The sequence below is a fragment of the Protomyctophum parallelum genome (assembly GCF_964188405.1).
Source record: "Protomyctophum parallelum genome assembly, chromosome: 5".
Taxonomy (NCBI): Eukaryota; Metazoa; Chordata; class Actinopteri; order Myctophiformes; family Myctophidae; genus Protomyctophum; species Protomyctophum parallelum.
In genome coordinates, this window is record NC_139702.1 from 52,807,477 (window position 1) to 52,826,299 (window position 18,823).

Below are 18,823 nucleotides of genomic sequence, written 5' to 3' on the forward strand. Positions count from 1 at the left end.
CCGTCCGTCCGTCCCTCATCCTTTCCCTTTCCCTCCCTCTCCATCTCCTCACACTCCTGCGGTCTCTGTTGTTCTCTGCACTCAATTTCACCATCTTTCTAGTACTCTCTCCTATGTAAATATACCATAAAATGCCTGGAAATAACCATAAAATATGAAAGAGAAACACTGAAAACATACACAAAACAGTGTGGCTAGACAGTTTGGCTAGACAGGCTCCACACACCAGGGCTGGCCCAGGTGTGGAGGACCCTGCCAATGCTATAATAATATTTGAGTCTGACATATTATACATAAACATATAGTTAATGGCTCTATTTTTAGATTTGGTTCCCATCTCCACTTCTTGCTGCTCAACATGAAGATTGAGAGATCAAAAGGTTGAACAGCAATAAAAAAAAGTGTATAGCTAGTGAGAACCACCAGAGATATTGTTGATCTGCCGTTTGTCCAGTACTTGGACTATGATGAGGATGCTTCCTTTGTCTGTTTTTATATTTCGTTTTGTATTTGTATTTTGTTTATATTTTCCAATTTGTCATTCAAACTTCATCAAACTCATCAGAATAATTGGGTCAATGTTTGCTAAACATGATTGCATAGCTGTGAAGTCACTGACATTTGACTTTATAAATCAGTCGTTTCTCCAGGATAGGAACCATTTTTGCACTAAAGTTCATCTTCTGACCTGAGATCAGATTCATACGAGGTTTCCGCCGGACACACACTGGTCTGATGAACCCATTCTGACCTGAGATCAGATTCTAAAAAATGTCAGTCGTTCTTCGATTTTTTTCAAAAATAGCAGACCTACAAGCTCGTATCGCGCCACTCGGTGGCGCGATATGAGCTTGTAGATCTGCTATTTTTAAATAGCTAAAGCATAACATGATGCCGACACCAAAATGGGTGCCCGGTCAGAATGTGTGTAGAGTACGGATGTCGGCCGCTCACTCACTGCCTTTGTTTTCATTCCTACGTACTGACAACAAACTATACGCGTAACAGCACATTCACCTAGATTACATATCTAAAGCAAGATTGAAGGTCTGTTGTACAACGTTATGCAATTTGATCTCACAACTCACATAATGATCTGCTGTCTAACATAACACTGAGGAAGGCCTTTGGCTGAAACGCATAAGAATGCAATTTTAGCAAAGTATGAAAATGTACTCATCATAGTAGAATACCCTTTTTCTCCCATAGGGATTTCATTAGTTACTACTGTTTGCCTATATGCACCCTATGGGTCAGATGGCTTAAGTTCCAGAGGCTATACTTACTTTTACTTCATTACCGTTTGCCTTCTCAGTAGCTTAAAATTGACAAAAGCTGCAAGTGATCGCCTTAAAGTATATGCTCAACTCATTAAGTATAAAAGTGATAAGAAGACACACTGTGCAACTTCAAATGCAACAAATCTGTTCAGTGCACTCTTATGGTTACTCCCTAAATCCATTCCCTAGATAAAAACAAGGGGTAAAAAAAACATTCCAAAGGTTGCACTAATGCACTCCCCTACTCAAGAGTCCTTATGAGACCCTTATCTATCTGCATTTTACAACCATGTGTTTGAATAAGCAGTAGGCTTTTAGAGAAGGGAATGGGTGAGGCAGCATTGTTGTTACGAGTCACGCCTTTAGCTGGCCTGTACTGTAACACTCCCACACAGTGAGACAAGAGAGCACCTTGAGTCTTACACAAACATGGAGGTAATTAATGCCTCCGAGTCGAAGCTTTAACACAGGTTTCACGATAATTTAAAATCAGCAGAAATATTATATATTATATATTATAATAATAATATATAATATAATAATATATATATTATATTAAAGGACTCTTGAACTTATAGTCAACTCAGACAGTCAAACGGTACAACTGCACAGTGGGTGGGTGCTGATTTTCAATATTCTGGACTGCTCGAACAATGCTCTATTAATCCATTCTGAACGGGCACCCATTTTGGTGTCAGCATCATGTTATGCTTTAGCTATTGAAAAATAGCAGATCTACAAGCTCATATCGCGCCACCGAGTGGCGCGATACGAGCTTGTAGGTCTGCTATTTTTGAAAAATCGAAGAGCGACTGACATTTCTAGAATCTGATCTCAGGTCAGAATGGGTTAATCAGACCAGTGTGTGTCCAGCGGAAACCTCGTATGAATCTGATTTCAGGTCAGAATGTGTTAATGCACACACGGTGCTCTGTTTATTGAGATGCTGGCCTAGTAACTGGGTAAAGTATTGCTCTCTTCATATAGGTCTGATGTGCAGGCCCATATATGCGGTAGAGTAGACAGTGATAAGCCATGGCATCTGATCACACGCACGTGTCTTATGGTCAGTCTGTGTGATGGCCACACCAGCAGCCACACAACGTTTGTAAAACATGGTGGACACTTGGTTTATTCATTTAGTTTATATTTATTAATTTTAAGCACCACTACATTCTACGTACATAAAGGACTAACACACAACCAGTTACACACTGTTTATTTCGAGTTTGGTGATAAAGTTGCAGACTGGAGGAGTACACAAATTATGTTATATTTTGTCAATGCCAAGTTGTTTTATCAGGAGTTATTGAATTTGTATTTGTTTGTTTTGAGTATCAGTTCAAATGAGTACTGGGGAGTTTGACACATTGACTTATAAGGAGCTGGGTAATTGGACTGCACCATGTCCCCTTTGCATGGGGATGGACAGGGCTGTATTTGTTTTTCAAACTTGGTGTGCGTCCCAGTCCCAGATAACCTGAGGGTGTGCAGTGCCAATTGGGAATATGATCGGACCTACGGTTTCTGAAAACCACAAAACAAAAACATATCTGTGTCTGTCCGCGAGTCTGTGGAGGTCTGGAGGACTCACCAAATCTGTGTGTGGGGGGGTGTAAGCATTGGCTTCCTTAATTGGTCACCCCAACAACGCATTGTCATCATGGATTGGCCGACCTTTGAGTAACGGTGTGTCTCTCAGTCAATACAAGTGGGATCATGTATTCGCGTATTCACATGTAGGTCATCAATCTGATGTCAACAGTTCTTGACGACATCAGGGAGCTCCATATTTAGCCGATTGGTTGTATTGTAGTGGGTAATACACTGAGCAATCTGAGACGAAGGTACGGGTACTCTGACAAGTACAACAGATATTGCATAAACGGGTGGCGTTCCCAACTTCCATGTCCCTATAGACAGGGGGAAAAGCTTTCTCCAAAATGTATTAAACATTATAGAATTTGCCCCCTTGTGAAACTATTCTTTCGAAAAACATGCACGTTTTTAGTTTTTCGAGTTGTTTCCTCCAGGCCGAAGGCGTGTGCGTGTGTGTCTGTGTGTGTCCATCTGTGAACAAGCTAATCTTCAGCTTGATCGTATAGTGAAACTGCGGGAACCGTTAGTCCCGTTAGTCCGAACATGCACTGCTCCCGTGCTTGCGGTTAGGTTTAGGTTTGCTCCCGTGCTTGCGTTTAGGTTTAGGTTAGGGTTAGAGATAGGGATAGTAATTTCGGAACAATGAACCTTCTGACTAATGACACGGCACTGAAACTGCACACACACTCCCTGGATGCCAGAGCAGAACCACTGCCCTAAATATTTCACATGGGCCTGTTATAGCGCTACCAGGAGGCCAATTTTTGCTAAACACATTTTTTGACAGTACTCCTACAGATTTTGTCCAAACATCATGCAAATTGGTACGCGACATTCATGCATATTTTTTTTCACGACATTCATGCATATGTAACATGGTAACATGACTATAGTGCTTCCACTTGCCCAGGCATTATATTGTATTGTGATCCAGTGTTCTGTGACTTTAAGAGTTCAGGCGGTTGCCTTTAAGGAAATGACGTAACCTACAGTACCTATACCGTAGGTTGTGTTTATTTTGCTCTGCAGATTATTTTATTATTTTCAATTACAATTGTGTAATATATTGATACATAATATGTATCAATATATTACACAATATATTGATACATAATATGTATCAATATATTACACAATTGTAATTGAAAATAATAAAATAACATGTACCCAAAGTTGTTAAGACATGGTACTGCATCTGCTTTATTTCAAGCAAATGTATTGTGGAAAACATACAAGTCAGAGCAGAGCAGTGATTGCCTCATTGTCTTTTGTACAGGTACATATTGTATTTATTGTCATCTACTTCCTATTTCATATTGGCTTTGAAAGCACAAATGTATTGTGGAAAACATACAAGTCAGAGCAGAGCAGTGATTGCCTCATTGTCTTTTGTACAGAATAAATCTACTCACTGCTGAGATCCTGCTTTATGGTACTTCATAACACAACGCAAGATCACGTCTGTTACACATATTTTTTCATCACGACATTCATGCATATTTTTTATCACGACATTCATGCATATTTTTTATCACGACATTCATGCATATATTTTATCACGACATTCATGCAGTATTATATAGTCATTAAACAAAATAGGTATTTTTTCAGATTTTTCATATTCCATCCTGATTGGCTAAGATTGGCTTCCAATGTTTGCAGGAGAGATCGGTTTTGAACGTCATTAGTCTGACAGCGGACCCCTCACCAACCTTAATCCGGTCATATTAACGGACCCCTCACCAACCTTAATCCGGTCATATTAACGGACCCCTCACCAACCTTAATCCGGTCGTTTTAACGGACCCCTCACCAATTTTAATCCAGTCGGACCAATGGTAGGCCTATATCAAACCAAAGTCTGCCTCCAAGGAGCAACGGGTGATTTGCGCATGTCAGACTTTTGGTGTGCCGGATAGTGCGCAACTGCGCACGCCGTTTTGGACAAAGTACCTAAAAACATAAACACAGTGTGCGATTGACATCGAAAGTTTGTAGTCCGTTTTGAACAAAATGCCATAGATCATGAACGCAGCGGTCCGATTGCGGTGAAACTTTGCACACATTTGCATTACGTTGAGGAACAAATGCTACGGTTTTAACATATTATAGTGCCACCAGGAGGCACATTTTACTCCAATTTTGTCCAAACATCACGCAAATCGGTACACATTATCTTTATAGTGAAGTCATCAAGACGGATCTGTCCACTTTATTCATATTCCATCCTGATTGGCGAATTCCGAACATTGCTGGCCCACAATAACCTAACTGCCCTGGCGGAGATTTGTGCTCCGAGAACCACTTTTTTCTTTGTATTGTGCCACATTGGTACATTCTGCATACCAAATTTCCCTAAGGGGATAAATGTGACGAAATTAATTGGATTAAATTGACTGATGCACCGTGACTTCACTGTAATTCATAGGCATTACAATAAAGACACCCTTCTCATTTATCATCATTTTGTGGGAGAGGCCTGCACCTAAGTATCACTACCTCAACCCACAACATTAAATCTGCTGCAATGTTTCATATTAAGATGCAGAAAAGTCCCCTTAATCTGCATATAGCAACAACCGTTTTCTTTTCGTTCTGCTCCATGGACAAGGGACATGAATAAACCTGTTGCTGTGGAAACTTTATGGAATCTATCCTTAAGATTGTGATTGTAGAATATTGTCCTATTCTTTTGAAAAACAATTGAAGGATTGAAGGAAAATATACAAAGATTATATGAGTTTGCAGAATTACAGTATATTTCAAGCACAACTCAATACAAAAACTGTTAACACTAACAGTGAGTGGACGACCCAATAAAGCACTACACTTGTTTACAAGAGTAGTGATGTCATCATAACATTTAGAGACGTACAAATATACACTTCTATATAGCCAGAGAACAGGAAATCATAAAGGAGGTAAAAAGGGAAAAGAAAACATATACAGTGAGGGGAAAAAGGGGTGGGTGGGGGGATTCAGATTTTACAGGGGCTAGTTTCGAATTGCAGCTGTCCATATAGGTGCCCTTTGAGAGCGGTTTTGAAGGAGTCAAGGGATTCGCATGTCTTTGATGACTGTTGGTAGGGCGTTCCACATTTTGGTGGCATAGGAGCGAAAATAATTTAGTCCCTTGCTTGTGCCGAATCTGGGTTGCACATGGTTTGTTGCACATTAAGGAAGTATTTATTTAGACAGGTACATGGGTATCTTGGTGGTGTATCGAATCTTGTGGACCAGACGCATTGCAAGATGCTGTACTAGTGTACTCTGTCGTCAACCCTAAGCCATTTCAACCTGTCAAAGTGGGCAGGGGTGAGGTGGGTTCGGGGAGTGAGGCCAAGTATAGTAGCCTGACCAGTTTGTTTTGGGAAGTCTGGAGCCTTGTTTTAAGGGCCTTTGAGGTGCTGTGGTACCAGGTGCATGCATAGTAGAAGAAGCCTTGTACGAGGGCTCCTGTTAGGGTCTTCAAGGTGTTTTTGTTGATCAGTGAGGAGATGCTATACAGGAATCTTGTTCTTTGGTTGACTTTGATTGCGTTGGTGGCCATTTTATCATCGGAAAGATTTGCCTCCAGGATGGAATTTAGGCAGGTAATTTAATTTGCTCCCTTTCTTGCGCAGGGGGGTTACTTTGGCCAGTTTGAAATCTTGGGGGACCTGTCCCTGTTTGATGGAGAGGTTTATTATGTCGGTGATGATTGGGGCTAGATGGCTGAGTCTCTGAGAAATGTGGAGGGAATATTGTCATGGCCAGTGGCCTTGTGGGGTTGAAGGGCACTCTGTTTTTTAAGTACCGGTACCTCCTTAGTTGTTACCATTGCCAGTTTAAAATCATCTTTACAAACACCTAGGTTTTTGACTTTTTGTAGAAGGTTTTGATGTGCTCTACACCAAAACGCCCAGAGTGGGAAGGCAGTTTGTTAACCAGCGTTGTTGCATACATTTGATGATGCTCTTGAATCTATTTTATTCTCTCTTAGCTCTTTTTTGCACTCTTTTCATTAAATCTTTACTTTTATTGTTTTTATATATCCCTTTCCGGTAACCCTTCATTTTACGGTACAGTAATGACCTAGTAACAACTGGTAATTTCCTGGTAGGCTACTACCCATGTGTTTCATGGGTAGTACCCAGAGCCGAAGAGTTTGATCAATCTTCAAGGCCCCCCCCCCCCCCCCCCCCGCAGCCCCGCCTCCCCGCACCCCCCCCCCCCCCCGCCGCCGCAGCGCGGACAAAAATAAGTTGTTTTCGCTGGTACTTTTAAAGCAGCTTCTATAGGCCAATATCTTTGGGTAGGCTACAGAATTGCTACAGAATTGCGTTGGGGGGGACTGTCGCGGCCGAGCGAAGCGAGGCCGCCGCTGCGGATTTATTTATTTATTTATTTCCCAAATGGTCTAAAAATGAGTTCTTTAGCATACTTTTACCAATGAATTAGCCTATACACAGACAGCGACTGATCAGCCTATTTTGGACGATATGGGTCTTTTCTCGAGTCAGTGTGTAGTCTCACTAGTCTGTGGTTAGGTCTCTTTGGTGAATTCTTGATCAGTGTTATTATGTCACGCCTCAAGAACAACTACAAAAGAAACCCGATTAGCACTTTTTAACACCTCTTGGACGGCCGGTGTCTCTCAAGACAGACTGTTGCCTGAGGAACAACAGGGGAGGCGCTGTTTTCCCGAATATTTGACGATGGGATTCTCAGATTGCCGGCGGAGAGGTCCAAAATGTTCGGAATTCCCAGAAAATATGTAATGTAAATGTAAAATGTCCACGAAAATCTTCATGGGGGCCGAAAGGGGCCCTAGGATTCTTCATGGGGGCCATGGCCCCGTGGCCCCCACAGACTCTACGTCGCTGGTAGTACCCATGTAAACACAGTGAATACAGTTACCATGTAATGACCTGGTAGTTATCAGGAAAATACTTGGTAATGACCTAGTACCTACATGGGTCCCTGTGACATACTAGCGTCATGTCCAGGGGGTGTACTTGTACATCAAGCTGCCTCACGCTACAGAAACAGGAGATAGGCTCCTGCCCCTATGGGCCTCATGGCTTGGCAAGGCTACTTACTTTTTTACTTTACCTACATGGGTATTGTGCCTGGTAGCAGAGTAAATACTTATAAATACTGGGTAGTAAGTTGGTAATTACCTGGCAACCATGAAGTGTGTCATTTTACCATGGTAAATTCCATGTAATTACAAGGAGATTACACAGTAAATAGTTATACATACTGTTATCAGGGGAAATACTTGGTAGTAATTGAGTAATGTATCTGAAAGTTACCATGTAATTACCAGGTAACTAATGGGTAAACCTATTACCGTACCGTAAAATGAAGGCTTACCTTTCTTTCTTTACATGTTTTATCATTATTCTACTATTGTTATTATCTATGCTGCTGCATTGTCTGAAGAAAGCCCAACCAAAATAAGTTTACTCTTATAGGCTACACAAGATAAAGTACAACCTTGAACCTTAGATTCTGTGTGCAGGAAATCCATTAACAAATAGACAGCGTTTCTCACATCTGTTCAGTGAGCATTCTGAGTCATTCATTCTGTTCAAGTGAAAACAAGCACCCAGGTGTGAGTGCACGTGGAGATCATCTCATCATCTTTCTGTTTTGATACGTTGCTAACGTGATTGAAGGGAAACGTGTGGTTGGTTAATCTACCAGCCTTTACTCATTTGTCACTGTCATCATCACTACGCAACATAGTGCCTCAGCAGACGACTCACATTGCCAAGTATCAGCCCAGCCCTGTCTGTTTCATACCACCACCTGAGCCAGATCATCTGCAGTACAGAGGGAAAGATATTTGTTTGTCTGACCAGAATAAATATACAATTGGACTTTCTCAAAACATCATGTCTTGAGTGCACACTGAAGCCTATATGTACATTCAAGTTAATTCAAGATTTTAATCTGTAAACACCTGAGTTGGATCACATAGCCTACTCCATGTATTAAAATAGATACGCTGCTGGGAAAAACATCATATATACCACACATACACCGGCCCCAATTAGGAGACTAAGCTATTTGTTCAATGCAGTTGACCTTTTGTACTATGAACCGTATATAGTTCGTTGACCGGGGTCCCCAAGTTGTCTGATACGTGTTCTATAGCAAAAGTGCACAATTTCAACACCAGTCCACTGGAGGATTTTAGAACAAAAATATATTGGGGACCATGATGCAATTCACCATAGCCTTGTGGTTAGAGTGTCCGCCCTGAGACTGGGAGGTCGGGGTTCAATCCCCGGCCGGGTCATACCAAAGACTCTAAAAATGGGACCCAGTGCCTCCCTGCTTGACACTAGGCATCAAGGGTTGGATTGGGGGTAAGTCCCTGCGACATACTAGCGTCATGTCCAGGGGGTGTACTTGTACATCAAGCTGCCTCACGCTACAGAAACAGGAGATAGGCTCCTGCCCTATGGGCCTCATGGCTACAGAAACAGGAGATAGGCTCCTGCCCTATGGGCCTCATGGCTACAGAAACAGGAGATAGGCTCCTGCCCCTATGGGCCTCATGGCTACAGAAACAGGAGATAGGCTCCTGCCCCTATGGGCCTCATGGCTACAGAAACAGGAGATAGGCTCCTGCCCCTATGGGCCTCATGGCTACAGAAACAGGAGGCAGGCTCCTGCCCTATGGGCCTCATGGCTACAGAAACAGGAGATAGGCTCCTGCCCTATGGGCCTCATGGCTACAGAAACAGGAGATAGGCTCCTGCCCTATGGGCCTCATGGCTCGGCAAGGCTACTTACTACTTACATGATACAATTCAGTGAATTTAATCACCCATAAATCATGAGGATGTGATAATTGTGTTTGAAATGTCTATATGTCTAGACATGCACCTCTGTGTCTGCCCAAAATACATGATCATATAACATCATCATGCTTCCCCAATTTTCAAGATAGTGAGCAGAGGCAGAGGAAAGGCTCTCGTTGGTGTTTTTGAGTGGCGCCTCCGCTGCATTACGCTGCTATGCGTGTCCCTATGTATGTATGTATGTATCCCAGGGGTCTGGATGTTGAGCACAGTACAGTACAGTAGCAGTATACCAATAAATGTATATAGTTGCACCGCTCAGTTCACGCAGGTGTGGTTTTTCTACACTGGTACACATGGGTGCATGGATTTGACTGCTACGCCATTACTGTATGGTACATGATTGCAGTAATAGAAACCCATATAATGATTGTATTTTAATACTTTTATCTAAGCAGTCATCCCTAATCATTTTCACAATATTTAAGTACACACACAGACCAGGTCAACTTGTGATGTCACACCATATGTGCAGTTCTGGAGACATTGTGTAAAAAAAAAACATTGAAATGTTGAACTGGCAAGGGTGCTGCAGGTGCTCCTGCAGCATGATATCAACTTTATCTGTTGCTTCTGTGCAGAAACAACAGATAAAAAAACATTATTGCAATATCTGGATGTATCCTTAAATGCACCACGTCTCTGTGTGTGTGTGTGTACGGTTGCCCCACCGACTTCTAATTCGACACACGTTCCACACCACTGCAGGGAGTGCAGTGCCCGGTAGCGAGTTGGTCGGACACACGGTTCTCCAGAACCACCACAAAAGGCTCTGCTCAGGCTCTGCCAGTGGGCCTAATCAGCCTAAATCCCCTCACCTGTGCAATTTACAGCCTCTGCCTCAGCCAATTGATTGCCATGGCAACCCCACACCTGACAATTGATTACTTAACCAGTCCACTATTCACAGTCAGTCAGTTTGCCCTCTTCAGACACAGGCAGATACAACAGAGATCTCCATGTGGGACACAGACAGACAGTTACTTAAAACGGGTGCTATGACAAGTTGACAACAGGTATTATTAGGTTGCATCGTTCTCACGGGCACGTACAGGTCTGGTATTCTGAAAACTGTCCCTATGTCCTACAAGTTCAAAGGTAATTTCCTGAACTAAGTAGTGAGACGCTTATTGGCTGCCCCATCAAAGTGAGTGAATTATCATCGTTTTCTTTACAATTGCACAAACCCTTAAGCCATAGTGACACACATGACATACATACATGAAATTAAGCCTCAATATGCACACCCTGTTTCTCCAATTCCCTGTCTGACAGAGAGATGACCCCGTGTTGATGTGATTAAAGCATGAGACCCCATAACCTCCCCCCATCTGCCCTCCCTTCTGATCCACCCCATTCTCAGCTGACTTGTTACAGGAAGAGGGCAGGCCATCGGGCCAGAATCCAAAAGTGATGTAACAGGAGTGCACACAGGAGTGCACACACACACACACACACACACACACACACACACAAGTACACACACACACAAGTACACACACACACACACACACACACACACACACACACACACACACACACACACACACACACACACACACACACACACACACACACACACACACACACACACACACACACACACACACACACACACACACACACACACACAAGAGCAGAACAATATAGCAGTGGGAGGTCAATAGTCTGTCTCTCGGTCTGTCTGTCTGTCTGTCTGTCTCTCTCGTCGCACGCACACGCACACACAAACTTAAGCACAAATACACATGAACTTAATACACACAGGAGATACGGCAATACACACTTCATCACAGACAGGATATAGGGCTCCCCCCCCCCCCCCCCACACACACACACACACACACACAAAGGGGATGTTTTGAGGGACATGGTGAACAATGGGGTGCTGACATGTTCCCTCATATGAACCATGACTCATTTGAAAAATAATGGAAAGTTATCAAGCAATAAGCGGATTACATATTAACCATTTCTACAGTAACTCAATGCCTATGTCTATTGAATTAAACATATTGGCCTATACTGTATATGAAGTTCAAGATGCCTTCCATCTCAGAAGTGTGTGTAGTTTTAAGTAGAAATACACACAACACCGATGGCAGGCGGGGCAGTGGAGCATGATATTATAGTGGCAATTGTGTTTGCATTAGAACTAAGGATAACCACTCTCTTAGCAAATATCATAATGAACTCTGTACCAGGGACTGGCAGGGACTTACTGTAAAAGTATACACTTGTGTGTGTGTGTGTGTGCGCACACACAATTTCAGCAGAGATTAGGGAACTCTATATCCTCTCTCTCTCATGCACGTGCACACACACACACACACACACACACACACACACACACACACACGCGCATGCATGCACATTCCATAAAGGTTCCCTCACTGGGGTGAAATCTACTGTGGCGGTGCCAAGGCTATCGCTGCACTGCAAAGGCTAAAAACTCCCTCCATCACCCTCCCTTCTCTTTCTTTCCGTCCTTCCCTCCCTCCCTCCCTTCCTCTCTTCCCTTTCCTTCCCTCCATCACCCTCCCTTCTCCTCCGCTCCCTCCCTCCCTCCCTCCCGTCCTTCCACTCTCAAACTCTCTCTGCTGTCCCCTCCTCCCTCCAACGTCCTCCCCGATCCGGTCCCTCCCCCCCAGAGCCAGCCAGTATATGAGGAGCCGGCCCGCTCCCATCCATCTCCACACAGTGGTTCTGAAAGCCTGCAGCTGTATAACGGTCCTCTCCTCTCTTCTTCTTCTCATCTCCTGATCAGCACGTCCAGCCAGCATGTCTAGTACTCGCACAAGTTACAGCTACAGCTCCAGCAGCGGCAACAGGGGCATGGGTGGGGGCATGGGTATGGGTGGTGGCATGGGTATGGGTGGTGGAATGGGCATGGGTATGGGTGGAGGAGGGGGATCCATCATTTCCCAGCGCCGCGTGGGCTACGTCTCCTCCGCCCCCAAGGCCTACAGCGTGTCCGGCATGAGCATGCACGGTGGCAACCGCATCTCCTCGTCCAGCGTCCGCAACGTCTCCTCTGGGTATGGCGGCGGATATGGCGGCGGATATGGCGGCGGATACGGCGGCGGATATGGCGGCGGCTTTGACCTGGCCGACGGCGTCGACCAGCACCAAGTCGGGACAGACGGGAAGGCCACCATGAACAACCTCAACAACCGCCTGGCGACGTACCTGGAAAAGGTGCGCAACCTGGAGAAGGCCAACACCGAGCTGGAGGTGAAGATCAGAGAGTACTATGAGCAGAAGGGACCCGCCGCCGAGAAGGACTACAGCAACTACTGGGCCATCATCAATGATCTCAAGGACAAGGTAGGAAGTATAGGAACCACTGTTCCAACCCCAGGGTTAAGGGAACAGTGGTCAGAACTGTTGCCTAACAGGCCACTGAACAGGGTTAGGTACAGTGATGAATAACTGTAGATAAATGCAGTATTGGGCTTTGACCAGTCTCTATACTATATCTTATGTTACGTATGGAGCAAGTAATGCTTGCTGTTAATCATTGCCATGGGTTGGAACATAACATTGACAGTATTTATACAGTGAAGACAGACAGTTCTATCTGAATCAGTTGTATGCGGCATAGAAGTATTCAAACCGTAGCAATATACAATGACTTGTGAGTAAAAGAAAATGACCAATGACAATTCAGGCAATTTGTGTAATATTTTCCGATCTATCGACATCGCGATGTGTCTATTGTCCGCTGATAAATAACCAATGGTTCTAACTTCTCTCTCTCTTTAAGATTAATGGTGCCACCATCAACAACGCCAACCTCCTGCTGCAGATCGACAACTCTAAACTGGCTGCTGATGACTTCAAGACCAAGTAAGCACTCTCTTACTCTAGTAAGACTCTTCAACACCCACACAGACACAAATGGAAAAGAAACACATAATAGCACTTTGCGAGTACACATTTGACATAATATGTTGTGATGAATAGTCTAGAATGTATTGTGTTGCCCCTGTATGGTCCTGTTGTACAAAACAGGAGGTGCTAAGTGAGAGTGGCTGTGATGTCAGGGTTGCATAAGTGTGCCGCAAACGCACAGAGGTTTGGTTCGATTTTGAAAATGGGTAAGGAAGGAGTGGGTGTGGGTCTAGGATGACTGAATGCACTGTTGAGCCTTCTGGAGGCCTTGTGGACCTAACTAAACCAAACATCCGGGATAGGAAGTGCCCACTCCATATCCCCACACACCCTCTATCACCAACCCCCCTGTTTCCATTTAACTAGGTCCCTAGTACTGTAGGTACTGATCACCATTAGCATATATGATAGCTACATCAATAGAGTACGGAACCGACATGGAAATGTCCACTTCTTGCCCGTTTCATCCTTGCACAGCCACAGCACTTTAAGTGGATTAGGTCAATCTGATCTAATTTGAAACATCTCTCATGTTCTCTCATCTCGCCCCAACCAATTAGGTTTGACCATGAGATGATGATGCGCCAAGGAGTGGAGGCGGACATCGCTAACCTGCGACGTCTGTTGGACCAGACGACCCTCACCAAGGCTGAGCTGGAGATGCAGATTGAAGGCCTGCAGGATGAGCTGGCCTACCTCAAGAAGAACCATGCTGAGGTTGGTGTTCACCATCACACAGTCTATGTACACAGACAGGATGTTCTTCTAGTGTTAGTCAAGGCCGTGTGGGGAGTTTGGCTTGGAGCTAGAGAAGTCTGTAGCTGATTTTATAGGACAATTGCCGCTTCAACGACATTCTTTCCATGAGAACGGGGAAACCTTTGAGCACTCAATAACAGACACTAAATCCCAAATGTTAACTTAACTCAGAGAGTATAACAATGGATTCTGGATCTGTTATACTTACTCACATTTTCCTTGCATCCACAGGAGCTGGCAGCTATGCGTTCTCAGCTCTCAGGCACGGTCAATGTGGAGGTTGACGCTGCACCACAGCAAGACCTCAGCAAGATCCTGGACGACGTCAGGGCCCAGTATGAAGGAATCACAGACAAACACCGCCGGGACCAGGAGCTGTGGTTTAATAACCAGGTAGGAAGACAAAGCCACACCCGAAGCCCCAACACAACACCTGCCCTGCAGACTGGTATTTAACTAGGCCTACTTATCTATACTCTGTGAATTAGACCACACAAGACCTTCACTGGGAGGTCTGATAATGTTGCTATAGTATTATGCAACTTGAGACAAGTTTAAAGAATTTAATTAAGACAATAGGAAATGTAATTGTAGGGAAGATAAATATGGTATTATTCAGAGATAAATCACGTTTCAATAATTAAAGCAACACGTATCAAACAAACCATGAACCATATAGTAGCTATACAGACAAGCTGTGAACATCCCCCGGCTGCCCTCAATTTACAATAGAATTGTGCTAAAACAAAATGTATGCGTCCCGTTGCAGTCTGCGACCCTGAACAAGGAGGTGGCCATGGTCACAGAAACCGTCCAGACGTCCAAGACAGAGATCAACGACCTGCGGCGTACCATGCAGGGCCTGGAGATCGAACTGCAGTCACAGCTCAGCATGGTGAGAGAGACACACGACAAACACACTGAGGGTGGGAGAGGGTGGAAAATGAGGTTACAGAAGCAGTCTTACGATCCTAAAGTTTATGGCTCTAAATGTGTGTGTGGTTAAAGTGAAATGGAAACGCATCTCCCTTTAAAAACTACTGTTGAGGTGTCCCAAGAGCAAGGCACCCAACCCTCCCTCCCTCCTGTGGAGATCCTCAGTAGTAGTCGACTACCAACACATTTGTCAAAATGTATGCGTGTAAATTGTAGCATTGCCATAAAAGAGCATCCATGGAGAGTTAAATTGCCCTTGACAAATAAAAGTTAAACAACTCCAGAGCACACGCCAGCTCTTCAGAATTCAACATCATGCCTTATTTGAACAAAACATCCATTAGCCTTTTCCCTGTGTGTGAACGCATGGAGGAACAGATTGTGATGAACGGTGGCATAGAGTTTACACTGAGGCCAAAAGAAAACTACTGAGAGACGGAGGAACAAGGTTTTTAATACATATTAGCGCAAGAGGAGGATTTGGTGAGGGATGGGGGGGTCGGTGTGGGGTTGGCGAGAGAAGAAGAGTTATTTAGAGTGGAAGGGTTCTATAAGCCTGACGTTATAAGGCCATCTGCTTCTACTCTGGGAGACAGAACAGAGCATGAGCAAAGCGAAAAGGAATGTGGAGAACCGGACAACCCAAAACTGTACTCCCTTGGGCTATCATGACCCAACTGGGGTTAATCATTCAACACAGAACAGCCACCCTGATGCAAGTACTGTACAGTAGAGTTCTGTTCTTTATCATTTGGAAATGCTAGACACCAGTCATTACCACTAACACTTACTCATACAGTACAGTACATGTACAAAAAGAACAAAAAGTACATATAGGCCTACTGTGTCTTTGTGGGGCAGTAATCCACAGTACAGTACAGTGTTTCCGTTGTAGATAAAACTACAAAAAAGAAAACCACTAAGTACGTGTGTCTGGTCTATGTTGAATACCCCCTGCAGACCAGTAATCTATCCAAACACAGACAAGCTGTAAATGTCTCGCATAGTGGCTCAAGGGTGGAGATTGTTTAAATAACCAATACTAGTTTAGAATCCTTACTCAGCAGCCATGAAAGCTGAAGCTGGTGAATAATTGTTCTTAGAGAATGTCTGTTCAGTCCCATTATAGAGGTTTCTCACCGGACGTTTCGTAATGACATAAAATTACTAATAAAATAAATGAGGAAGAATATCTTCATGGTTGTACATTTTCACGTCTTTTAAACGCACTCTGCTCTTTTACAGAAAGGGGCACTAGAAAACACTGTGGCAGAGACAGAGGCACGCTACGGAGCCATGCTGCAGTCATACCAAGAACAGATCCACATGCTAGAGTCAGAGCTGGGTAACGTGCGTTCCAGCACGGAGCAGCAGGGACAGGAATACAGAATGCTGCTGGACATCAAGACCAGGCTGGAGGCCGAGATCGCCATGTACAGGAGTCTCCTGGAAGGAGAGGAGTCTAGGTAAACATTTACGGTTTTCTCTAAAAAGGCATTATTTAATTACACAGAGTTCAGCACATGGACAGTACAGACTCAAACAATGGCAGGTGAACCAAGCCATGAGGACTCAAACCCAAGTTGTTATACAAGCATGTCTGAAATGAGAGTGATAGGAAAAGAAGAGACAGACAGAACTGTCTGAACTGAATGGGGTCAGTCAATTACATGAGTTGATAAGTCCACAAACTTAACCTTTAGTCAGACTTTAACTGTTAGAGCATACGGTCAACTGTACTCTGCAGTCTTAGAAACCATTGCATATGTCACTGGAATTCAGAAAACACCTCTTAACATCTATTTTTCCTCTGTTCTTTTCTTCCTGTCCCTGATGTAGGCCTTCAGGTAAGCATCCATTTAACACTAAAAGAAAAGAAGAAAAAAAAATATATATACACACACACACACACACACACAGTATATATATATATATATATATATATATATATATATATATATATATATAACCAAGCATTATTTTACAGTGTAATCTTTGTTATAGCACTGGTATAATGATCTGTATTTCTTTCTACAGGGGGAGCCAAGACCACAGTCACAACCACCACAGTGCGTTCGTCCAGCTAGGAGCACCTACTGGCAGAACAAGCATTTCTCAGAAGACACACACATGGACAAACTCACACACTCAAACTTGCAAACTCAAGCTGTTACAGGAGATGAAATGAAGATTGCCACTTATAAGACCTGAAGAGAGAGTGTTGTGTTGTGTTAAAGTAAAGTAAAGTAAAAGTAAAGTAAAGTATGGAACATTTGTCGAATCGAAGGAAATGTCTGTGTTATGAGTGTGCTCCCGTGTTTGTTTGTGTGACTTGATGTCTCTGAAAAATAAATCTGCTGGTGAAGTCTACCTTCCTGTGTTGTTAAGTGAACTTTTAGCCAAGGCAACTTTTTTGGGGGAAATGTGGACAGTCCACAGCCAGATGAAACATGAACCCACGGTATCTTTTCCGTCACTGACCAGTGTTTACACAGTTGTCATACTAACCAAACTATAATATGGGGGAGGGTACTTTTGTCAGGAAGGGGTGAACAATGGTTCACAACTCCCATTATGGAACATCCCATGCTGGGAACAGACCTGAAGACGGGTCTCGGCCATGCATTCTTTTTTATTTTATATTGTTCTTCAATATGCTTATAGCTCTTATCTGGAGCCACGGAACTGTGATCGGTCAGACAATGGTAGGGGTTCAGTGTGTAGCTCAAGGACAGTATTAGTCAGGACATGGTGTAAGCAGGAAAGCTTTCCATTATGGCAGCTGCTCACATACAGTACAACTACACCACCCTGTGTTACCACATGTAACATACTAAATGGTTACTAAATCAAACACACCAATAAACAAAGAAAAGTGCAAGTTCAGTGACAACAACGTTAATGACCCATGAGATACAGTGAAAGGACTTTTCAAACAGGACACGCCCAACTTCGGTGACTAATATTTGCTCTGGCAACTCTAAACACAATGTTACATGGAGTATGTCTAAGTCTGCAGGAGTCCTTGTTGCCTGGTAACATTTCGTAACAGGGACTGTGAATGCAAACAGTGACCAACAGAACAAAGCCAGCTCTGTTCACAGAGTTCTTAAGTATTGGTGTTGTACTTTGTGCCTTTTTATGAACACAGACTATGGAAGGTGATCAATATGATCAATATGAATGATGCAGTGTCATAAAGAGAGGCGTGTTATCTTTTGAGGCCCTAGTGAGGGGTCCACTCCCTCTTACTGCATAAACAGTGTATTGTATATTTATAAATATTGTGATGAATACAAAGTGGCATAGGAATGTAGGGAAGTTGATGAAAGAACACAGATATTCACCGTTCAAACTGTCTTACAGAGAATCACAGAGAATCCTTCTAGCTGAAATGTGAGAAGTTATGAAATGTGAACAGTTCTCAGAAGGTGAAGCCTGCGATGCTAGATTTGGAGAAGAATGAAGAAACTACATTGCAAGAACTGAGGCTGAGCC

At 43.6% G+C, this 18,823-nt stretch overlaps 1 protein-coding gene across 1 annotated transcript; it reads left to right on the forward strand.

Annotated features, from left to right (window-relative positions):
- Positions 1-12,426: 12,426 nt before the first annotated feature.
- Positions 12,427-16,830, forward strand: LOC310859532 (keratin, type I cytoskeletal 19-like). The gene is made up of 6 exons (XM_083766116.1): positions 12,427-13,063; positions 13,503-13,585; positions 14,191-14,347; positions 14,621-14,782; positions 15,159-15,284; positions 16,571-16,830. Exons 1-6 carry the CDS (start codon positions 12,518-12,520, stop codon positions 16,793-16,795), a joined length of 1,299 nt encoding a protein of 432 aa, XP_083622242.1. The 5' UTR covers positions 12,427-12,517; the 3' UTR covers positions 16,796-16,830.
- The last annotated feature ends 1,993 nt before the right edge of the window (positions 16,831-18,823 follow it).